The 24,728-nt window shown below is 41.0% G+C and overlaps 2 protein-coding genes across 6 annotated transcripts in view; one reads left to right on the top strand and one right to left on the bottom strand.

Moving 5' to 3' along the window:
• The window catches only part of OSTF1 (osteoclast stimulating factor 1), a 60,076-nt gene extending 49,831 nt beyond the window's left edge, over positions 1 to 10,245 (bottom strand). The window contains exons 1-2 of the mRNA XM_087444473.1: positions 10,159 to 10,245; positions 8,466 to 8,525 (exon numbers count right to left, since the gene is read on the bottom strand). Of these exons, the coding sequence (XP_087300599.1) occupies positions 8,466 to 8,478 (13 nt within the window). The 5' untranslated portion in view covers positions 8,479 to 8,525; positions 10,159 to 10,245. The remainder of the gene's footprint in view (positions 1 to 8,465; positions 8,526 to 10,158) is intronic.
• Positions 27 to 23,130, top strand: NMRK1 (nicotinamide riboside kinase 1). Of its 5 annotated transcripts, XR_015555381.1 has the most exons (10): positions 27 to 278; positions 4,412 to 4,475; positions 8,689 to 8,779; positions 9,069 to 9,117; positions 14,373 to 14,520; positions 14,599 to 14,670; positions 15,297 to 15,403; positions 17,496 to 17,579; positions 19,582 to 19,670; positions 22,204 to 23,130. XR_015555381.1 is itself a non-coding variant. In XM_004439633.3 (9 exons), the coding sequence occupies exons 2-9, from the start codon at positions 4,447 to 4,449 to the stop codon at positions 22,221 to 22,223; spliced, it is 600 nt and encodes a 199-aa protein (XP_004439690.1). In that variant the 5' UTR covers positions 27 to 278; positions 4,412 to 4,446; the 3' UTR covers positions 22,224 to 23,130. The 5 variants fall into 5 exon arrangements, 4 of the variants coding, with proteins under 4 accessions (XP_004439690.1, XP_087300597.1, XP_087300596.1 ...); XM_004439633.3 differs by lacking the exon at positions 19,582 to 19,670; XM_087444471.1 differs by lacking the exons at positions 19,582 to 19,670; positions 22,204 to 23,130 and adding an exon at positions 17,834 to 17,914.
• Positions 23,131 to 24,728: the final 1,598 nt, after the last annotated feature.

Here is a 24,728-nt window from a genome sequence, read left to right on the forward strand (position 1 = left end):
AGGAAGGGTCGGAGCCTGCAGGGGCGCGCGCGGGGCCAAGCTCGCCGGAGTCCCGCCCCGCCCGACGGGGTTGCAGCTGTCGCCGCGTCCGGCCCGGGTGGAATGGAGCCCTCGGTTGGCGCCCTCTGTCTGGGCCGCCTCTGACCCGGAAGCGGCGCGGAGCAAAGGGCTTTGGGCCTCTCATTAGCGAGCTCCGGGGGTTGCGGGGAGTTAGTGACAGGCGCGCGCTTGGCCGTCGCCTGTGCCGCTTTGCTTGCGGGGATTCGAACCGGCGGCCGGTGAGTACCTGCCTGGCCCCGCCGCGCCGCTTAGTCTCACTGGGGCCTGGAGGTGTTTCCAGAGGGTTCCTGCGCTGGAGCCCGACCCTGCTGCGTCTCGCATACCCTGTTGGGACTCTTACCGCTCTGAAAGGGCTGATACGTGGCCTGCCAAGGAGCATGTGTACTCGTGATGGCCTAGTGCCTTAGCGCCCCGTAATAATCCTTAAAATGGGAGTCTGCCTCCAAGAGTACGTACAGGTTGTTAGGAGAAGTCACCCTGTTAGGACAGGGTCAGATCTTGATCTCCATTCCTCTAGCGTTGGCGTTGACAAACTATGGCCCGCCTACGGCCTGCTAACTGAGAATGGCTTTTACATTTTTATTTGGCCGAAGGTAAATCAAAAGAATATTTTGTGGCATGGGAAAATTATATGAAATTCCAATTTCAGTGTCCACAAAGTCTTGTTAGAACACAGCCACGCTCCTTGGCTTATGTGTCGTCTGTGGCCGCTGTCACTTCACCGCAGCGGAGTTGAGCAGCTGTCCGCAAAGCTGAAAACATTTACTACCTGGCACCTCACAGGAGTTTGCGGACCTCTGACCTAGCAGATTGACTCTGCACTGGGAAGCAAAGGCTGGAGCATACAGGAAATGCAGCGTGCATAAGTTTACAATAGCACTGTCAATATTATAAACCAGTTGTGTGTTAGGAGGAAGAAAAACGGCAAGGAAAAGAGTTTATGTGAACTGAAGCTACCGAGTTTCTACTAGGGGTTAGTGAAAGATCTAGTGATTCTGACGGAAGGGGGCATGGGTTGCATATTCACAAACTCCATCCTTGGGAGATTTCTGTTTACCAAAAGGGAGCAAAGTTTAAACAACAGCAGGAAAAGACTTCCCTGTCGCATGGGAGAAGATCATCAAAATATCTATTGAGTAAGATAAATAAGAAGTCTGAAAACGTTTCACTCTTAAAAATATCAGACTGCTCATTAGACGCGTTGAAAAGCACAATATTTTGTTAGCGTGTTGTCATCCATTTGTATTAGGGAGTTGAAATCTTCCTTATAACCTGCTGATTCTGCACATGCCACCTCTGACCGTTTTGCAGTTTAGAATCTAAAATGTACCATGTTTAGTAGTGAAACAAATTAAATATAATAAACACATAGCAGTTATGAAGAAAGCACTCAACCACATATTTTACTTAGGGTAAAAAATAGTATAAAAATATTAAAATTACTCATTTCGGGTTTGCTCTTGGCTAATCTTAGTCTGTTCTCCTCCCGCTATGCAAAGGCTCTCTGCTGTTGAGGAAAGCTTTGCACTTACTGGGAGAATAGAGTACATAGATATCCCACGAGATTGGAAGTGGCATATATTCCTATTAATTGGATGCCCTGGATTGATGAGGCTGGAAGGTCCAAATGGTTGTCCCTCCGGAGACATGCAGTGAATTACGATTTATAGTTGATTAAGCTTGTGTTTGCTTCATGGAGTCTGCTGCTGCTATATTTGGAGCCTGGCAACTCTTGATTGCAAGCTTTTTAAATGTGATTTTAAAATAGTTCTTAAAGAGGGCAACAGGCAGTGAAATAACAGCCTGAACTTGGAGTTCATCTGAAGCTGCCTTGTGTATCCAACAGCGTTTTTGAAATAAACGGTTTCTGGAATTGCTACGCCCACCCTAACCACAGCCACACATCTTATGTCTGCTTCTCCCAGTTCTCCCCCCGTCCCACCACATTGTCACCTGTTCATTGCTAATGGGTAAATGCCCAGCATTTACCCAAACACTGTCTTGGACAGGCTGAGACTACTGATTAACATAAAACTAAGGGTTCCTGTTTTGGTAAAAACTTGCATTTGACTATGGGAGTTCCCTCTTGAGCCCAAGGGATTTTATAAGTAGGTTCTTGACTCTCCCTCACTCCTGGTTTCTGAATTGCTAGAGTTTCCACCTAAATAACCCCCTCAAGCCTGTTTCCAGTGCCACAACCACATTCGTTATTTACATGCGGTGTAATTGATACAATATTCTCATGTGTATGTAGGCACAGATGTGGCAAGAAGCACAGGGGACCAGTGCTTGCCATTCAGTGTACACTGCAAATACACACCCATCAATAATACATCAATAAAAATGACATCAATTATACACAAGAGCCTCACAGTTAAGCCAGCACGTGTGCAACATCCTTTCTTTGCTCCTAGTAATAAAGAGCTCTTTAGCAGCTTGGAAAGAGGAAAGAAGTTAAATTGCATGGTTTATTTTCGTTTCTGGCTTTTCCATTCACTAGCTGTGTGACCCTGGGCAAGACGCTCCCTTGTCTGGGCCAGTTTCGACTTCTGCAAAATGAAGGAGTGGACTAAGTGATCGCTAAGGCTGGCCTTCTCTGGGCTTGAGAGTGTGTGCTCTGACAGACTATCCAAAAAGAGACGAGGTGGGGGCAAGGAGTGACAATGTTTTATGATTTTTTTTTTTTTTGGCCAAAGGAGGACATCAATCTACTGTCTACTGCCAACATAATTTCATAGGAGAAAGGACATTTACCACCAAGAAAGTAAGAAAGATACCATCTCGAGATAAAGGGCAGCCTTTCCCTTCCCAAAAAAGGTGGTTGGCAGCCTTTCACTGACATATTAAAAATAAGAATAGGGTAAGATAAAATTCAAAAGCAGAAAAATGAGAATGCAAAAGTTTATTTTACGATACTCATCGTAAGCAGTTGTTCCTTAATACACTTTGGCAGTTTGGATGGAGATGTATCTTCAACAGTGCAATTCCGGGTGAAACTCGGATGTCCAACTTGTTCTGTTATTTTATTTTTATTGCAGTCATTACTGAAGTCTTGTCTTATGTAGGCTTGTTAATGAAAGTAGAACCAAACGTTAAGCAATTGGATTTGGAATATTCTGGATAAACTGAGAAGAAGCCAAGGAACAACAACGCTATCTCCACTAGGCTCTTCTCCCCACTCCTTACTCCCGGGGGAGCCTGGACACAAGTCAGGGGTAGGAATTGGGAGCCTCCAGCTCAGCCACCACTCACCCCACCTGCCGCAGCTTGGGTTCCTGATCACCCAGCCAGAGCATTGGGGAATAGAGAGCAGCATCAGTCAGAGACCACCTTCAGAACCACTACTCTAAGGTTCCCTGCAGCTGAGCTTCACCTTTTCACTTGAGGAGATGAAAATGGTCCTTGGAATATCCACAAGACTACTTTGGTGAGCCTTAGGGGGCATGTGCAAAACTGCCCTCCACTCTCTAGACCAGGGGTCAGCAGACGCTGACCTGTGGCTAAAACCTGGCCCTCCGCCTGAACATTTGCAATCAGTTTCATGATGGGGAACACTCACTTTGAGATCCAATAAGGGAATGTTCTCCCATAAAAAAGGAATTCCACTCTTCTCATTAGTAGACATGCATTACGAAAAAGAATTGTACTCAATTATTATTATGTCTTGACTTTCATCAAAAAATTGTGAAAATTTGTTTTCTCTCATTACGTAAGTACCTACATAATAACCTTCCTTTTGCCTCTTGTCCCACAAAGCCTCAAATATTTGCTATCTGGCCCATTTCTGAAAAAGTTCATCTACTGTGGCCCTAGACTTAGGCTTTTGGGTAAGGAAATAGCGCCCTTAAAGGGAATTAACTTCCTTTTGCCTCTGGCTACCAGTGACTTTCTCCCCATTTCAGAAGGGAAGAGACAAGCCAGCTCTGCAGGTTCCCTGCCATGGGGCGAATGGGCATCCCTGGGTAATTGAATCCTGCAGGGAAGAGACACCGTGGCTAAGCCAAGGGGAGCATGAAACTGTAGTGTGCTCTGTGGCCTGACAACTCCCCCATGCCCTTGAAAACAGATCTTCAGAGGTCAATGCTTGGCCGTGGGGGCCTTTCAGTTCACTTGGCTTCGGCTTACAGGCCCTGGGCGCACACCGGCTGTTGGCGCTTAGCAGGAGCGTGTGGCAGAGAGAAGCCAGTGCAGTGTGAAGCTCTTCCGTGGCGTGTGGGTAATCCAGGGATGGGGTAACCCAGGGTTCGCAGTCATCTTTCCCCCTCACCTGGCCCTCCTAGTTTAGGATCTTTCTTTTGCCCTTTTAGACATCTAAATGGTAAGCATTTGATTTTTTTTTTTTTAATTTTAGGATATTTTAGGAAGACGTGATTTTCAAAGCTAATTATGAAAACATTTGTCATTGGAATCAGTGGGTGAGTAGTTTTGCTACAGACAGCTGGTCGACATACTCAGGATGTCCAAAGGGTGTCTCCATGTGGACCTAGTTGGGGAAGGAGGAGCATGGAGAAGTCCTGAGTCCTGGAGAAGAGAGCCGGCCACTGTCAGATCTAAAACAGTGGAGCGTTGGCTACGTAAATGCCAACAGGAGATGGGAGAGTTTCCTAAAAGCAGAGAAACGGGCGAGTCAGTAAACAGGTTTGCCTGCTTTACCATTTATTTTCTGGAGCAGGCACCAGAGGCAAGGCCTGGTCAGATGCGACCTTGGTTGGGGGCGATTTGTCATTCCCCGTGTGGCTGCTCCTCCAGTGTGAAAGGAGGAGAACACCTATCATTTCTTTCCTGTTATGCCCAGCTTTGCACATGAGGAATAAGGAACCACCTCACCTCCACTCCTTTTTCCCCATCCTTAGGGTGACCTTATATCTTGAGCTAGTCCTTGTTGCCCTGACATAATTATTAGTCGTTTGCCCCTCTCCCTCAAAAGTGTCCTAAATCACATGGTACCTATGGTACCAGAGGTGGGCACGCAAATAAGGCATCAACAACAACACAGAAGGACATTATTTGTTTTGCTACTGTATTAGGTTCATCTTCCTTCTGAGTACTTTCACGTTATGTGTGGTCCAGTTAATAAAATATTTGAGACTACTGAAATTACAAGTTTGTAATTTGGGGGAGATCATTGTATTATATTACTATAGTAAGTAATGAGAAGTAAAATTGAATGAATTAAATGTCAGAACTCTGCCTTGTCTTGCTCCCAGCTAATCAGAACTGAAGTTCAGTTTTTCTCTGCATTGCTTTTCTTATCTGTCTCTTCCTTTCCACACTCACAACCACAATCCTAATTCAGGCCCTCATTCCCAAATTCCAGGCTCCCCTTCTTAGTCTTTCCTACGTACCTCTACCAGTTTAATCTTCACATAAAATTTTTAAATTAGTCTTTCACCTGATGAACAATATTCAGTGGTTCCCAATTATCTAGAATGAAATCTGAATTTCCTGGTATATGAAGACCACCCATAAATAATAAAAGAAATGTATGAGCTTTAGGAGCAGGCAGGCTGCAGGAAAGGTTTGATACAGGAGCTCAGTGGTGTCACCAAAGACTCAGTTTCTCTCCGTCTCTTCTCTGTATCTTCCTCCGTTTGAATTCATCCTAGAGTTGGCTCTACTTTTTGGTCACAAGGGGCTGCCAGCTGTGACCAGCTCGGGGGAAGAAAGTGCTTCTCTTCCCCTAGGTTGTGGGTCTCCCTTTGACTGGACCAGCTGTGTCACATACCCACAGTCACTGTGGCAAAAGGGATGGGATGACCTTGATTGGTTTAGGCCAGTGGGGCCCTCTCAACTGTGGAGTTGAGAGTGGGGTGGATTCCAACCAGACCTCAAAAACGGGTGGAACCTGGGGAGGCAGCGACCAAGTCCACTACAGGATCCACTCTGACTTTCTTTCTGCATGTGTGTGAGTAAAAGTCCCCTCTTCTCAATATTCCAGTACAGTGCCCTCTGTCTAGAAACCTGCCATGTGCATGAGGCACTACCCATAACTCCCTGAGAAAGCCTCCTCTTCACTGCCTGTTCCTCAGCAAGTGCCAGGATCTCAGTTTAGTGCTGCTGCTGCTGTGAAGCCCCTGCCAGACTCAGCTGCAGTTCCTGCCTTTCTTCCTTCCTCCAAACTCGCTATGTTGTATCTTTCTCATGTACTCACCGCTTGCTGCCCTGTGAAGTGATGATTCAATTGAGACTGCAAGGGATAGTAAGGGTTCTAAAGGATTCAGGGGCATCCGTGAACCTCCTGAAAATTTAGTGCATGTGTGAAGATGTTCGTTTTTCTGGAGAAAGGGTTTATAACCTTCATCAGATTCTTGTAAAATTCTATGATTTTAAAAAAACGTAAGATTCTTGGGCGGTGGAGTTAGACTTGGTATCCCATCTCTATTACTTGCTAGGTGTTCCCTTGGGCAAGTTTTATGAGTATATAACTTTTCAATCCTTAGTTTCCTCAACTGGAAATGGGAATATTAATATCTACCTGTTGCAGTATGGATTCTCCACTTTTTTGAGTAATTACAGACAGCCTTTTTAACTTCTCCCTAGCCAACTGTCATGTTCCAAATACAATGACCCGTCTTGTCACCTGGCACATAAAAAATCAAGGGGCCAGGAGTTGCATTTATTTGGGTGTTGTGAACAAAGGAGGAAGTGGCCCCAAGTAGTCACCATTTTCCTTCCCCAGATCCTAGGCTAGAAGATACTCCTGTCAGGGCACGCTGCCCCTGAGGGTGGACGGCACGTGCGGGGAGGCTGTGAGCCTGCTGGAGCATGCTGGAGGAGAAGAGTTGAGTTCTAAGGTGTCACCTGACCAGGATGGTTATATTCCAAGTATAGATCCTAGGCTCAGACTGTTAAATAGCACTTTCCCTCCTTTCCGGTCCCCCTGACCTGGACTGCCTTCTAGCTGGTCCATCTCCTCCAAATCTACAAAAATAGGGTGCTTATTTCTCATTGGCTCCGGTTAAGTCAGTGAGAAGGGGTCTAATTACTAATGGTTCGACTACATGATCTTAACAAAGAAATAAGTCTAGAAAATGACACATTTTCTAGCTAGATTGCTCATACTGTAATAGTTACCCCTGTTTACTGTCTATTTTAAGCCAAAATTCAGTAACTGAACTATGGACATTCAATATGGATTATAGACATTTTTTTAAAGGGGGAAAGATATATAACAGTATTTTCTCGATGTACAGGGTAACACCTATTCCCTTTTCCCTGTTTTCAAGGAGATCTCCCATATCCTACCCATGTGTGTTCTAAGGTTAAATGAAAAAAAACTTGTGACTCAAGTTCCTTCTACTTTGTAGATATAAGGTATTTGGGTAATAATTGAATTATATCCCATAAACGATTTCAGTGAATAAATATTAGTTCTTTTTCCCCTTTCTAGATTATAATCATTGCGATTCATTTTATCTGGGGTTAAGCACAAGTTCTTGCAAATAAACGTGCAGTCAGGAGTTTTTTGTGCTGTGGGCATTTCGTGGTATGGTGAAGTCTTGACTTCTCAGAGTAGTGGTTTTAAATGCACAAAATAAAATACAGGAATACAAAGGAAACTAGTTATGATAATATAGTTATAAAAATATTTTAAAAAACAAACTTGTAGCATTGCAATATATACACTTCTTTGTTAACTCATAACAATGTCCAGTGGTGGGTCTAAAACCTGCCGTAAATTTGAAATAATAATGAGTGTCAGTAATACTTCAAGATGTCTGCCCGACTGCAACATGATATGGAAATATCTGTGATTTCTATTGGTGACAAAGTCACAGCTACTATTAATAATACTGTTGTTTGTGACATATTTATAACTAAAGGAAATGCTAAAATTCTGTTTGAATTTAGTGAAAATAAAGATGTAATTTCTTTCCCATTCAAGTTCACAAGGACCCCAAATCTGTCCATAGACTCTTTGGAAGAGCCTCAGCCCGGGTAAAAGAACTCTTGGGTTGAATGACTGACTGTAGAAGTGCCTCCCCTCTGCTATGCACAGTGCCGGATGCTGGAAAACTAGATACACAGAGGAGATAGTCAGGGTCCCCACTGTCCTCGATGTCACAGTCCAGCCAGAAAGAACAAATAACTGACCGGATATGATAAACTACAGTGGACCTCCCGTCCAGCCCCAAAGTGAAGAGAGATTAGGGGAAAAGCAGGCACCACCCAGGAGATGTGAATTCAGGATAGATGAGCTTGCAATAAGCCGCCTCTACACTGAAACAAAATCACAGGACCATGTGCAGTTTTATATACTGGCACTAAAACGTGCTGCTCGTATTCTCTGTGTTGCATGTGAATCCTGTGACTGTCTCACCATACACAAAAAAATTCGTTTGCTTTCAACGCAGTAGCTGTATTTTTAAGTGTTAGTTTTACCCAGTTCACTTGCTCAGTAGTACCTTTCTCCTCCATGCTTCCCAGCTTATTTCTCGTCGTTTAGTCCATCAGATCTTCTTAACCTATGGTTTTACCAACAGAAAAAGCATTATTTATGAAAGAAGTAATTTTTTCTTAAATATTTTTTTAAATATCCGTTTTCTAAGATCATTTTAAAATGTTTTATGTTTTTTAATGCATCTTCCTTCCTGGTATTTTCAAGTTTTCTTTTCTTTTTCGGTTCAGTGTGACAAATGGTGGGAAGACAACACTCGCTAAGAATTTGCAGAAACGTCTCCCAAATTGCAGTGTCATATCTCAGGATGATTTCTTTAAGGTATCTGCAAAACTTCTTAGATAATTTATTTAACACAAAAAAGTTCTAGTAGCAAAGTAATTGAATTACATCCAAAAAGCCTTTGCTGAGTGATACAGGTTTTGCCATGAAGGGAAGCTCAATGCAGTAGTGTTACTTATCCACTAGATGGCACCACTGATTGGTGCTGATCTTTGATTTTATTAATCCTCATCAACAAGCGTTTATTAAAGTTTTATTGCCTCTTCATTCTATAATTGTATTATTTCTGCACGGCACAGTTTTGATAGATACTTTATTATTTTTCCAGCCAGAGTCTGAGATAGAGATAGATAAAAATGGATTTCTGCAGTATGATGGTAAGTAGTTGAGCTTGTAAACATTATGCGCTGTTGTTCATTTTCTTTTTCAAACCCAAATAACTTCGCTATCTATGAAGACAGTCTCAAAATGTGCTTAAATATATTGCTGTACTTTAAACCTGCTTTTGTACATGTTTCTGATTTATGTTCCGCTGTTTAAATAAGTGATACCTTTTCCCCAGTTTTATATTTAAAACTGAAAACATTAGAACAACAGATTTTTTTTCTGAAGCTGGGGCAGGGTGGGTTCGCAGTTATTCTCCCTGTCCCTGCCTGGGGCATACATAACTCTACCCCCCTCCCCCTCCCCCAGTCTTGCCTGGAGCACACTCTAAGGCCCATCCTCTGAGCTTACCTTTCCAGTGACCAAGGTACTGGAAAGCTGTTTTCTTTTTTCACTGCTCAAAAAGGTTAGTGAATATTTTTTACATGGGTTCACCTCACTCCTTTGCCCAGTCTAACACTGCTTTGAAGCCAAAGGATCAAAGTCCATCAGAAAAAAAGTCTATTTTCCTGTAAAGAATATCATGCTAATAAACTATATTTAATGGTCTTATCAGCTTTTATAAGATGATCATTGAGTGCTTATGCAAGCTAGCGACAGAGAGAGTTCTCTTAAAACGTTATAAAATACGTTCTTTATTTTTAACTTTAATAACCTTGGAGGAGAAATGTTGTGCAATCAATTCTTACAGACACATGATATTCTTAAGAGGCAAAATTCTTGACTGGCTGGTTGTTCTTGTGTCTTGAGCTGCAGCCAGCAATGTTTTTTTCTCCTCTTCCCCTCCTCTAAAGGTTAGTAAGGAGGATTATTACAAAGTAAGAGTTAAACAAGGAAAAACTATTTTCAACAATTAATAAAGAATTATTCCTAATTTAAATGAGTTCTTACAAACTGATAAGAAAAACACTAATATCCCAACTGAAACACGTCCAATGATATGAGTAAGTTATTCACTAAAGCAAAAGATTATTTGATTAATAAATGTACAATAAAAAGTCAACCTCAGAAGTAGTCAAAGAAATATAACTTACTTTTTTTCCCATTTAGCTAGTGTCGGGGGAAGAGGGAGAATCTCCCTCTGCCCTTTCCCTTAAGGTTCTTCTGGCTGGCCAAATAATCAACAAGACAGGTTAGCAGGAGAAAATAATACCAAGTTTAATAACATGTATACATGGGAGAAGCTCAGAAATGAGCAACTCGTCCCTCTGTCTAAGCTGCTTGCTTAAGTATTGCAGCTAAAGGCGAAGGAACGTGTTGGGGGTGGGTAGTGGCCTGGGACTTCAGAGGGCAGAAGGACAATTCTTTTCAGGGTCATCTATTGATAATTTGGTCAGGGAGAGATAGAGTTTTTGATAAAAGAGGCTTGGTGCCTTTGCTCTTGTAATCTCTATCCTACATTATCTTTACAGCCATCATGATAGAAGATCTGTTCCAGGAAGGAGCCACCATGTCAAATTCTTTAGGCAGTTAGTGGGGGAGGTCAAATGTCCTTCAGAGAAAACAATCAAGGTAAAGAGATATATTTCAGGGTGGCCAAATCTTGATCTCCCACACTAGTAAACAGATTTTTAAAGCAATGATAATTATCTAATGATGGCACAGGCTCAATAAAACAAAAACTGTCATAGGTGGGAGTATAAATTGGTACAACCTTTCTGGAAAGGAGATTGAGCATACGTCCCATAGACCTTAAAATATTCATGCCATGTGTTCAAGTGACCCACTTTTAGGAATCTATCTTAAGGAAAAATCTGAACTTTTTAGGTAAATGTACACATTTAAAGTAAGTCAAGGTAACGTTGAAATCTTTATGATAACCACCAAAAGAATAGTTTAAAAATGTATAGCTATCAAGTTTATAAATAGACGGAATCATTAAAATATAGTTGATAAATACAAAATAAGTAAAAAACAGAACTAAAAAATCAAAGGATGGTAGAAAACTAGAAGATGATTGTAAGGTGATAGATTTAAACCAAATATATCAGTAGCTACATTAAATTAAATGAACTAAAATACACCAAAGATTGTCAACCTGATTTAAAAAAAAAAAAGCTCCTCATAAGAGATATATTTAAATATTAGGATATAGAAAAGTAGACAATGAAAGGGGTAGAAAAAGATATACCATGCAAACACCTACTGAAAGAAAATTGGTATAACTATACTAAATTAGGCAAAGTAAACTTTAAGGCAAAGAGTATTGCTAGAGAAAAGAGAGATAAATGGATCAATTAAACAGGAAGATAAAACAATATAAAATTTGTATGCACCTAATAATATGACCTCAAAATACATTAAGCAAAAACTGACAAAACTAAGAGGAGAAATAGACAAGTCTATAATTATTGTGGGAGATTTTAATACTTAGTAACTAATAGAACAAGCTAACAAAAATTATAAGGGTATAACAGATTTGAACAACACAATTAACAGACTTGACCAAACTAACATATATAGAACGTGTACAACAGCTGAATACACATTTTTTTCCTGAAGAACACATGGAACATTAACCAAAATGGAAGACATACACAAGGACATGGAGCAAGTCCTAATACATTTCAATGGATTGAAGTGATACAGAGATATCCTCTAATCATAGAGAACTGAATTAGAAATCAATAACAAAAGAGTAAGTAGAAAATTCCCAAGTGTTGGAAAATTAATCAGTATCTTTCTTTCTGATTTTTAAAAACTTTTTCTTATGAAAAATTTTAAACATATACAAAAGTAGGCAAAAAAGTATAATGAATTCTCAGGAGTTCACCATCCAGCTTTAAAAACGATGAATTCTTGGCCAATTATATTTCATGTATACCCTCACCCACTTTCTCCTTCTATATTATTTTGAAGCAAATCCCAGACACTGTCGCATTTGAACTGAAGCAAAACACTTCTATATATCCCACGGGTCGAAGAATAAGTCACAGTGAAAATTAGAAAATATTTTTAAGAATGATAATGAAAATATGTTAAAACTAATGATACTTCTGGTGCCAGCCAAGATGGATTGGCCTCATTCCTCACTATTCTTCCTTCTTGTAACTGAAAACCCTGGATGGAATACAACAAACAAGGAAAAACTCTGAAAGATGAAAAGAAGAGAGCAGACTGACTAGGGACTGAGGGGAGTTGAGGAATGACATGGCTGTGAGTTCCCTGTGCTTTCATTTTGCCTCGCATATATCCGGGAAGGGGTGCTAGAGAAGTGTGCAGCATGGAACCATCAGTAGGTACACACGAAGACTCCCAAGAAACCTATTCTCTATAATCAAAGGACTGAAAAAAGTGGCCCAGCAGAATAGAAAATCATTTTGATCATGTCTACCCTACTCTAACCAAACACAAAAGGAAAAACCATGCTCCCCTCGTGGTGATAGCAGGGCCAGTGGGGTGCTATACCGCTGGGCCCACCTGGCACCAGGAGGGTGGGGGTTGGCCCTCCACAGCATCCACAGGGGTCACATCAGTGGAGCCCAGCTGGGAACTGAGCTTTCACACCCGCCCGGCAGCAGAAGGCAGAATGCGGCAACGGGAGGTGGGGCGAGTTGGCACTCCACTTTTCTCACCCAGGGAGTGTCAGTTACTGTCCGCAGGACCCAGTAAGAGCTGAGCTTCCATCCTCACTGAGCCACAGGAAAGCCACACTAGCACTCTGCTTTCCCCTTTTCCCCCCATGGCAGCCCTGACTCCAGTATTGATGAGGCCCTGCAGGGAGCTCATCCACCCCCACCTGGACCTGGACACTACACCTGAACAGGGTGACTGCCTGCAAAAAAGGAAGATTAAATATGATCCAGAGCCTCACAACATAATACTCAAAATTTCCAGGATGAGACTGAAAATCACTCGTCATATCAAGAACCGGGCAACTGTCAGCTTGAATGAGAAACGATAAGAAAGACAAGCAAAAGACACTGACTCCGTGATGACACAGATGTTGGAATTATCTGGCAAGGATTTTAAAGCAGCATTCGTAAAAAGCCTTCAGCAAGCGATTGTGAACATTCTTGAGTCAAGTGAAAAATAGAAGCCTCAATAAAGAAATAGAGGATGTGAAAAAGGACCAAATAGAAATTTTAGAACTGAAAACATGCAATAACTAAATTTTAAAACTCACTGAATGGGCCCAACATGAGAATAAATATGACAGAGGAAAGAATCAGTGGACCTGAAGACAGAACAATAAAAATTACTCAATCTGAACAATGGAGAGAAAATAGACTGAAAAGAAATGAACAGAAACGTGAGAGAGTAACAAAAGATCTAACATTCATATTATTGGAGTCCTAGAAGGAGGGGAGAAACAATGTGGTGCTGAAAAAGTATTCAGAGAAGTAATGGTGTGAAATGTCTCAAATTTGGCATAAGACATAAACCTACAGATTCAAGAATCTGAGTGAACCCCAAACAGGTAAAACAAGATGGATCAAGAGAAAAATAAAGAAGGCACAGATTACAAATATCAAAAACAAAACAGGTAATATCACTACAGATCCTAGAGACATTAAAAAGATAAGAGGATATTATGAACAATTTTATGCAAATAAATTTGAAAACTTAAATGAACTTGACAATTTCCTGGAAAAATGCAACTTACAAAAACACCAGAACAAAGAGAAAATCTTAATAGCCCTATATCTATTAGACAAATTAATCCATAATTTTAAAACCTCCCACTAAAAAACCTAAACCCAGATGGCTGGATTCAGTAGTTCTGGAGTAGGGTTGAGAATTTGCATTTCTGAGTTCTCAGGTGTTGCTGATGCGCCTGGTCTATGTACTACACTTTGAGAATCACTGTGATAGGATGCTTTTCTAGAATTACAATTGTAAGCTCTAAAAATATGCACATTTTAGAGTTCTGAAAATGACATATTCGTGACCTTTGTAAATTCTTTTAATAATTTAACAAGACCTCTTATTTATCTTATTAAATAAAGCAAGATTAGCCATGAGTTTATGATTGTCAAAACTAGTAATGGGGACATGGGAGTTCATTATACTCTACTCTCTACTTTTTTATATGTTTAAAATTTTCCATAATAAAAATGTTTCAAACGTACCAATTTATCAATATTAGAGTTTAAATTTATCTAAAACATTTGTTATTAGGTGTTTTGAAGGTTAAATAAAAGTGTTATTTTATACACTTATAGATCCCTGAATATACTCATCATAAAAAGCTACATCATAAAACTTTTGTTGTATTGATTTCTTATATTTATTTGTTTGTGTGAAGTACTTGAAGCGCTTAACATGGAAAAAATGATGTGTGCCATTTCCTGCTGGATGGAAAGATCAAGACACTCTCCGGTATCAACAGACTGGGAAAGTGCTGAGGAAGTTCCCATTTTAATCGTCGAAGGTTTCCTTCTTTTTAATTACAAGTAAGCCTTTTTCACTATAATATTGACTCTGAATGAATGGAGAAAAAACCTTGTGAACTAAATATACCGTTATTTTAGGCCCCTTGACACCATATGGAATAGAAGCTATTTTCTGACCATTCCATATGAAGAATGTAAGAGGAGGAGGAGGTAAGTTTTGAAATCACCTTTGTGGATTGCAACTCAAAAGACAAAATTTAGGAAAAACGAGGAAACAACATTATTGAGCGATGTACGTATGTCATTTTTCAGACAAGGGAAGCCTCGATTCTTTCACACAAAGAGCAAAACCTTTTTCCATAAATGGTCATCCATGTGGAGTAATGCAAATTACTTTTCTGAGAAAAGGCCCTTATATAAGCTATTTGGCTCATCTCCCTAAATCTTCATATGAAGCAATCCCATCTTGATTATGATTTTAAATTAGTGAGCCTGTATTCTGCTACAGCCACAAAGAACACTGATTAGTTTAAAGCTTAAGCCAACATATCAGTATCTCTATCATTATTTACATTGATATTTGTCTCCTAATTCTTTTATAAAGCACTAGAGGGGAAAAAAAGATAATTATGAGTGATAGTGAATTACAAAGTTAATTTGTGGATCAGAGAGTTAAATCTGTTGAAATGTCTTTGTAACTGGCGTTGAGTCTAAAATGTGTAGTCTTAATCCTGTTTAGATTCAATCTCCAAGTGATTTTCCATTATCCTGACTGTTATTTTACTTTATCAATTGTGTGTTTCCGTCAATGTAAAGTTTCCTACGTGTTTTGACAGTACCAGGGTCTATGAGCCTCCAGACCCACCAGGGTACTTTGATGGCCATGTGTGGCCCATGTATCTAAAGCACAGACAAGAGATGGAGGACGTCACATGGCAAATTGGTAAGTACCCTTTTCTCCCTCCATGGAGGGCCTTTTACTTGTCATTGCCTCAAAATACACAAAAGAAAGGACCTTAGGAGGCATTTTTCTCATGTATTAGATTATAAAGGACACTCTAAGGCAGAACACGCTGGGCTCCCCGCCTTCCACAACTGGCTTTCCTGGTTTATGTTTTTCTCTCTATGGCTCTTCTCAAAGCTTGTCACCTTCTAGCTGGTCATTCAACAAATATGGATTGAACGCCTTCCATGTACAAGGCACTGCCCTCATGATATCAAGGGAAATAAGGCAGACCCAGTCCCTGCTCTTATGAGCCTACATTCTACCAGGGAAACAGATAAACACACTAACTGCACAAGCTTGTCCTTCTAGCTGGGCTGACTGTGACACTGAGCTCCAAGGGATTGCCCAAGTCCCAGCAATCAGGGAAGGCTTCCTTGAGGAAGCCACATTTAAACCACACACTCTGATAGGTTTAACTGGACAAAAGGAGGTGGGTTGGGGGGATAGACTATCACTCCAGACAGTGGGGCTGGCACACGAAAAGGCCAGGGGGCAGGAAAGAATGAGCAGCACCTGAAAGAAGGTTGGTGTGTTTGTGGTAGAGATAACCAGGGGCGAGAAGTGATGCTGGTGATACAGGAAGGGTCATAGGCCATTTAAGGACTTGGGTTCTTATCCTAAGAGAAGTGGGAGGCCCTCTACAGAGAGGTTTTAAGCAAGGACGTGGTAGATATCAAATTCTTATTTTAGTAAGATCCTTCTGGCTCTGTGGAGGGTGGGTGTAGAGGGTGCAATATTAGATGTATGTACTCAATAGAACTGGGTGATAGAATAGATACGGAGGGTGCCGAAAATTGAGGTGTCAAGGACAACACCTTGGGAACTGGCAGTTGTTATTTCAGAAAACAGAAGAAAGTGAAGGTGTTGCAGAATTGTAAGGGAGGACTGCAGGTCTGTTTTGCACATAATGGGGTTGAGATGCCTGGATCTATGGGCCTGGGCTAAGAACAGATTGCTGGGATCCAGAGCTCAACACGGAGAAGATACAGAAAGCTGGAGAGAGAAAGCTTTGGAATGGGGGCAGAGGAATCAGAACTGATGTATACTTTTCAGAATAAAAGGAATTGGCCATATTGTGAGAAGCCTCGTGGCCTCCATGGGAGCTATGTCAGAAAGCACAGGGGGCCTCCTCATGGTCTGGCAGCCGTTATCATCCCTTCTTCAGTCCAGTTCCACCCGTCCTCCCCATCCCCGGAGCCGCGGCTGACGTTCTCGCCACACCACTTCCAGTTTGGACCATTGGTTTCAGGGACATCCTCTTCTTGCTGCCCCTCTCTCCCTCTCAATCTAAAATCCAAATCTAACCATGCTCCTACCTTGCTTAAATACCCTCAAAGAATCTCCAGCTCTCCAGGATAAAACCAAAACAGCCAGACATCAGAATCTCGAAAGACTAAGGCGCAGCCTTGCTCTCAAGTCTCTTCTCTGCACTGTTCTGCCTCCCCACATTCTAGCCTTTCCAAACTTTGCATCTTTTCCTTAACAGGCAGAGTTCTCACCTACCTCCCTACCTCTGCGATTTTCTGACTAGAAGGCCCTTTCCTTCCTTTAACCTACATAACTTCTACTTTATCTCCAAAACTGACTCTGTCACATGTCTCCTGGGCCTGGAGAATTCGAATTCAGTACATGAAGCAGAGCCCAGACCCCTGCATGGTTTCAGAAGTTTCACAGGTGATCCTGTTGCATAAGTAGGTTGGAGTACTACTCCCTTAAATGATTCTTTTGGGAAGGCACCTCTTCCGTGCTCCTAAAGTGTCACATGCACAATGCCACTTAAGTGTTTCTTTCTTTTTTCTTTAATAATTTTCACATCAGCTGGTGTGAATTTCTCTGTAATAAACCAAAATTTTTTACCTATTGTACCTGGCTATTATCTATTTCTTTCTCTAATGGCTATTAATTTCTTTCTAAGTTATGTTCTTTGGTGAAACCTATTGGTATTCTCAAGAGATGTCAGGTGCGAGAGTAAGCATCCTTTACTAATAATCCTGTTAGCATTTGAACTGCTCTCTTTTGCCCTTCTCAGTTTACCTAGATGGAACAAAATCTGAAGAGGATGTCTTTTCACAAGTGTATGAGGATCTAGTACAAGAACTAGCAAAGCAGAAGTGTAAGTATTGTCCTGTCGAAGTGGATGGTGAAGGAACAGCCAGGAAAATGGTTCATTGCATACCCAAGAGTGGCATAGCATAATGCTAATGTGGGAGCGATTATATTCATTCATCCATTGCTTTGAAGATAATTCAGAATCAGAGACTCTGAATGGGTTTGGGGACTTGATTATTTTGTTTGTGAGTTTTTTAAGGGTAAAAATGTTCACCCTTTGTTGCATCTCTTACTAATATTTGTGTTCAAATTTTTTAGTAGATGGCTGTTACTTCAATGGGATTGAAGTTATCCTTTGAACAGAGTGAAATAAAAATGCTGATGGTCTTGTTTTCATGTCTAGAGCTCCCCTTCTCCTTTGTTCCTCTTAAAGATTTTCCATGAATTTATATTTCCCAGATACCTCAAAAATAAACCCAAGATTTTAAAAATTATTTATCAAGTGTTCCTTTAAGGTTTTCATATTGGACGACACATTTTGCAAGTGACGGAAATTCTCCTAAATCTGGCTTAAGCGGAAAGAAGTACAGCGGTGGCAGTGGCTTCAGGCTCAGCTGGATTCAGGAGCTCAGATGGAGTCCTCGGGGCTCTGCCTCACTTCCGCTCTCTGTGGGTTTATTTTGAAGTCAGACTCTCTCCACTGACAGACATGATGCCTCTTGGCAGCACCATCCTCCTCGGTCCAACAGCCCCAGTGGAAAAAGACAGTTTATCCTTTTTCAAGCTTGTCCATGAGTTGATAAATATTGAAGCTGGGTTTTGGGTATAGGGAGTTGTGTATTATTCTCACTACTTTTGCATATGTTTAAAATTCTTTATTTTAAACAGTTTTTTTAAAAAGCAGTTTTCCATTTTAGCCCAACTGAAAAGTCCCATGGAGACTGTGGTCCTGCTTGGGTCACGTGACGTTTGCTAAACCAGTCACTGTGGCCAGGGGGATGGCGTGATTGGCTAGGACTGGATCATGTACACATCTTGTAATTGAATACCTCTCCTAAGGCCTCCTGATTTAAGAGGAGAAATTACCCAAAGGGAAAGCAGGGCAGGAAGTAGAAACCATAAGAAGGAGGATGACAAAGCGTGCTAGGAGAACAAAACTATAGATCCAGCTGCATGGCTGACGCATGCAGAATGCAGTCATCAGCTGGCTCAAGAGAAGACAGGACGAGTCACTCCAGCGGTGAAGAATATTACATGCTTTTTTGGGGAGAAGCAACTACCCTGGTCCAAATGTCATCATCTCTCAATAAGAATTAGGTTTCCTATGTCCTCAATAAATTCCTATCTGAGTAGGGGACTGAGCCCAGCCAGGAGCCCACTGATCCTGCACACTCCCAATTTCAGGGTCAGTCCTTTATGTAGGCATGAGCCCATCTGAAGAAATTTTAGGACCGTTTTTAAATTTCTTCTTTTAAGTGGAACTGAAAATCCTTGCTAGGTATGCCTGCCTACCCCCTGCCATCTGTTACTTAGATGAAAGGCAGGCCTCCTGTAATGAAGCTCAGGGCACTGGCGTGAGTGGATATAGAGAGTGTAGGGTGAAGGGAGGGGCCCAGCCTTCATAAATGATAGCACCTGAGCCAGAGCCTCTTCTCTGAGAGTTACTGGCTTCCTTTCTGGCCCTAGTGAGATACTTCCAGGGGCATTTCAGCCACTGGACACATACCTTTCCATCCTTTTGTTAATGGCCAGTGCTTAGCTCCGATTCTCCTTTAGTGACTAAGTCATCCACTGGAGTGTGGCCATGTGATCTACCTGCTGATAAAAATGAAAGGAGCCTTGATTATGTAGCTCAGGTACATTGCCCCTAATTCCATACGAAATGCTAGCTTTTGCCATCTGATCCAAGGCCCAGGAATAGCTGGCCTGTTTTGATGGGCGCCGAAAGCCCACAAGAAAGTACATTTCCATGTGTGTGACACCCTTCTCTTTCCTCACCTACATCCTAGAGGCTTGTAAGGAAGTATTCAGCCCTACCTTTTAAAGCTATCTTGCTTGTGTTCTAGATATTGGATAAAGTTAAAAAAGAAAAAAGAATAACAAATGTTGGAAGAGATAAAATCCAGAGCAGATCAGCTTTTCCTACCTCCAAGATGTATGTGAGTTTTTTCCAGTTGCATAAATAAGTCACTGTGTTATCTGTAGTAGTAACCCACCACCTTTCCCAGTTCTTCCAACCACCGTGCCCTGGCACAGGCAGCCTGTAGGGTCCTCAGCATAGCCTGGTTTAACCCTCAGTTTGGGACTGAGCTAGCAGTGAGGCCTTCCAGAGTTTCAACTGACTGCTCTTCAGGCTTCTCAGAACATCTCGTAAACCTGCTTAACTGATTTTCCATTCTAAGCATATAAAATCATAATTGTGGGGGCCAGTCCAGTGGCGTAGCGGTTAAGTGCACGTGTTCCGCTGTGGCAGCCCGGGGTTCACAGGTTCAGATCCCAGGCAGGCACCGGCACACCACTTGTCAAGCCATGCTGTGGTGGTGTCCCATATAAAAAGTGGAGGGAGATGGGCACAGATGTTAGCCCAGGGCCAGTCTTCCTCAGCAAATAAGAGGAGGATTGGCGACAGATGTTAGCTCAGGGCCAATCTTCCTCACAAAAAAATAAATAAATAAATAAAATTGTAATTGTGATAAAGCAATAATAATGTAAGGGAAATAACAAAGATTGAATTTAATTGTTCATGCAACAATAAATGACCCAGGAGAGTAAGGATATGAAGTTATATATTCAATCCTTATTTAAATCTGGACTTTGAGGCAAAAGTGAATCATTACCTATTCTCACTATAACAAGGCAGTCTAGCCACCAGGAACATTCAGACTCCCTTTAAAAATATTTCTTTTCATCTCTTTATAAAAGCATATTAATTATTTTTTAAAAAGTTTAATGTAAAAGCAAAAGGCAGAAAATAATCACCTATATTCCCACTAGTCCACAATGTTAACATGTTAATGAGTACACATCCAATGTTCTTGTTGTTCATGGCAGTCTCTCTCTTTTTTTTTTTTTGGTGAGGAAGATCAGCCCTGAACTAACATCCATGCCAATCCTCCTCTTTTTGCTGAGGAAGACCGGCCCTGAGCTAACATCTATTGCCAATCTCATCATTTTTTTTTTTTTTCCCTTTTTCTCCCCAAAGCCCCAGTAGATAGTTGTATGTCATAGCTGCACATCCTTCTAGTTGCTGTATGTGGGACGCCACCTCAGCATGGCCGGACAAGTGGTGCGTTGGTGCACACCCGGATCCCAACCCGGGCCATCAATAGCGGAGCGCGTGCACTTAACTGCTAAGCCACGGGGCTGGCCCCCAGCAGTCTCTCTTTTATGTGGTTACGTGGTTTACATGTTAACTACCATGCTTATCTCTGTTTTTAAATTAGTATTTAATATTTAAGAAGCTTTAGAGTCCATTAAATGAAACTAAATAAAACTAAATAGTTCTCCCAGTTAAAGGATTCAAGGCTGAGTTCTGTTTTGCTCATTGAAAGTGAATTATGAGACTTGACATTGACATCTTAGTGCAGAAGAAACATGTCACATGTCTAGTTTCAAACCAAAGGAATAAGAGATGGCAAAATAAAAATCTAATAATCAAATGTTTGTATTTTTCTTTTTGGTATTTTTCTATATTGAATTTAAAATATAATTTCCAGTTATAACGTAATAGTAGTGTAATTAGTATAATAGTTAAAATTAGGGCCGGCTCCGTGGCTTAGCGGTTAAGTGTGCGCGCTCTGATGCTGGCGGCCCGGGTTCGGATCCCGGGCACGCCCCAGGGCACCACTTCTCCGTCCAACGCGAGGCCGAGTCCCACGTACAGCAACTAGAAGGATGTGAACCTATGACATACAACTATCTACTGGGGCTTTGGGGGGAAAAAAAATGAATAAATAAAATCTTTAAAAAAATAAAAAATAAAAAAAAATAAAATTAACATAAGATTATTGAACCCTTTCCCAATTGTTGGATATTTAGTGTTGTTACAAGTTTTTCACATTGGCAAATAACGTGCTATAAAAATATCTGCACATATTGCTGTTTTTTTCTTCTTGATTATATTAAAAATTTTCAGAAGTAGCACTCGCTTGGTCAAAGGGTATAATCATTTTTACATTTTACATACTTCAAAGATTAAATACTATACAAAAATATGTGGGTTTCTCCAACATGAGCTGTGTGATAAGGATGTGGTATGTTTATCATCAAGTTCTAAGCCAAAGTCACCAAATATTCAGCTAGGCTTCCTTGGTTTAAGAAAAAGATTCAAGGTAAAAATACTTCTTTCCTCAAATCAAGGATAACACTCCCAGACAAGAATTCTACTGCAACCATTCACACTTTGGGATATTCTAGTTCTCAAACTATTTCATTCCTTGAAGTCAAGGATTATTATACCAGTTGCAAATGATATTGAATATCTAATATCTTAAGTTAGGCTTAAATTTAATGCAAGCATTAAAAGAATAAGACTTGGACTCTATTTAGTTCTTTACGGAAAACCAGCACTTCTAGCTCTGGAATCCCTTTAATCTTAACATCCTTAGATTTACTCTTGTTACTGTGAAGATTTAATAAAATGAGAATTGGAATTCTCCATTAATTTCCTTTCTATCTTTATTTCCAAGGTCTGCAAGTAACAGCATAAAGATGGAATGCACCAAATTCTTCCTGGGGTGAATTAGGAAACTCAAAGGAATATAATCAAGAACCTTAACCAAGATACAATATGTACATGGGTACAGTGACGGCTGTTGTTTTGTTTGTTTGTTCTATCACACATGATTTCCCCAACATTCGGAACAGGACATAGTTGTCCATGACAGTGGACAGGAATTTACCTTAATGAGTTGTTCTCACTTCAAGGAATGCGTAGATATAGCATAGCTCACGGTGAGTCGGTTCCTCTAGACCAGTGATTGTCAGACTTTGCTGAATGAGACCCAGAGTAAGAAATAAGATTTACATCACAATCCAGTATATGTACAATCTACTGTGTGTGTGTTTGTGTGTATGTGTCTATATGTGTGTATGTATATGTGTATGTGTATGGATGTATGTGTATGTATACACACACACATCAAGTATCACAAAACATTTACCTGATATACAATGCACTCTGATATTTTTCTATTTTTACTTTTTTAAAAATATTGGTTATCATCCCATGCCAGTGCCCACCTTCTACAAATAATGGTATTACCAGGAGTAGCAGTCACATTGAATAAATCAACAATTTACTACAGTATCTTTTTTGTGTGTTGTTGCTGCTGTTATTGTTTTTTGCATGTGTCTAAAACCACTGGATCATCATGTAGCTTATGTTGAGACTTTGTTACAAATAGGAGGTTTTTTCCTGTGTTTTGTTTTTCTCAAACCAATGGTCTAAAGTCACAGAAATAAGTTACCTCAATGATATGTAATACAGGGGACCTTGCATTGAAAAGATCTGAATTGTGTAACTTTTTGAGGCCTCCTTCAATGCCAGAATTTAAATTATCTACTGTACTGATCAACTTTTTGTTTATTAATAACAAACAGATGGCTCACACCCCTCTCAGTCCTTAGAAATATAAAATATATTGTTATATTAATTTTAAACATTCTCTACAGACTCATTTGATTATCTCTCGTTATTTCTATATTTCTGACTAGCTTGCATTCTGATGATTAGGGAGTTTTTTGGTCACACACTACAAAAAAAACCAAACCTGGGCTCAAATCACAGTTATCCACTTAATAGCTGTATGACTTTGATCAAGCTATTTAAAGTACTGATTTCCTCTTTTTGAGATGGGGATATCAACAGTACTTAGTATGGGTGTGTAGTATAGAAGAAGAATAAAGTCAAAAGTCTTTTTTTTTTGTAAGTTTTTTTTTTTTAATTTATTTTTTTTGTGAGGAAGATCAGCCCTAAGCTAACATCCATGCCAATCCTCCTCTTTTTGCTGAGGAAGACCGGCCCTGGGCTAAGATCTGTGCCCATCTTCCTCCACTTTATATGGGACGCCGCCACAGCATGGCTTGACAAGCGGTGCATTGGTGCGCACCTGGGATCTGAACCCGGGCCGCCTGCAACAGAGTGCGAGCACTTAACCGCTACGCCACGGGGCCGGCCCCCAAAAGTCCTAATATGGCCTCCACGGCGTTCCCTGTTCTAGCTTCTGTGTACCTCTCAACCTTCACTTCCCATCACCCCACCCACGGCTATTCAGCCACTGGGGCTTCCTCTCCTCAAATGTACCAGGACCATTCCTGCCTCGGGGTGGCCACAAATGCTGCTCCCAGTGCTTGTAGCAAACTTCCACAATGCTTCCCTTCAGATCGCCCCCAAAATCCCACCTCAGGGAGGCCCTCCCTGACCCCCCATAGGTGCTCTCAAAGTTCCCCGATTTTTTCTTCAGAGCACTCATCATAATTGCAATCATACCGCCACTCACAGAATCACTCGGTTAGTGGGTCTCTGCAGCTAGACGACAAGCTCCAGGAAGGCAGGACCTGCCTCTGTGACTTAGCTACAAACACGTCCCTGCTAACTAGAACAGTGTCTGGCCCATGATGAACACACACAAAAATGTTGGGTACTTTTTTATAAATAACTATTATATCAGGAATGAGTTCACATGCAAGCAATATATTATTGATTAATAGCTTACACTCACTGGGTTGTTTGTTTGTTTGTTTTTTACATAACAAAAAACTCCAAAGCAGGCATTCCAGGGTTTGTACATAGAGTTGTCAGATTTCGGGGGAAAAAATTTAGAGGACACAGTTAAATTTGAATTTCAGATAAACTATAAATAACTTTTTAGTATAAGTCAGTCCTAAACATTACATATTTAAAACTGCTGTTTTTCAGAAATTCAAATTTAATTGGATGTCCTATATTTTACCTGGCAACCCTACTTTAGCAGCAACACAAAAATGTCATGAAAAAGCCAGATCTTTCATCCTTGACTGTGGCCCTATCTCCTGGAGGTCACAGGAAGGCAGCGGAAGCTCCTGGCATAGTGTCAGCTATCAAGGCAGGAAGATAGCTGTAGAGAGGCACAGACAGTCACATGCCTTCCTAAATCACCCGACGGTGTCCTCAACACACTTGCCCCTATGTCTCAGGGGCCAGAACTGGCTCACATGGCCACTTCTCACTGCA

The sequence above is a fragment of the Ceratotherium simum genome, chromosome 20 (genome assembly GCF_057802395.1).
Source record: "Ceratotherium simum simum isolate JZ-2026a chromosome 20, ASM5780239v1, whole genome shotgun sequence".
Classification (NCBI taxonomy): domain Eukaryota; kingdom Metazoa; phylum Chordata; class Mammalia; order Perissodactyla; family Rhinocerotidae; genus Ceratotherium; species Ceratotherium simum.

Excerpts from the sequence above, each read along its gene's own strand:
- NMRK1 (XM_087444470.1), top strand. The coding sequence starts at position 4,447 with ATGAAAACATTTGTCATTGGAATCAGTGG. Across the intron at positions 8,780-9,068 it reads CTCAGGATGATTTCTTTAAG|CCAGAGTCTGAGATAGAGAT; the intron begins GTATCTGCAAAA and ends TTATTTTTCCAG. Across the intron at positions 14,521-14,598 it reads TTCCTTCTTTTTAATTACAA|GCCCCTTGACACCATATGGA; the intron begins GTAAGCCTTTTT and ends CCGTTATTTTAG.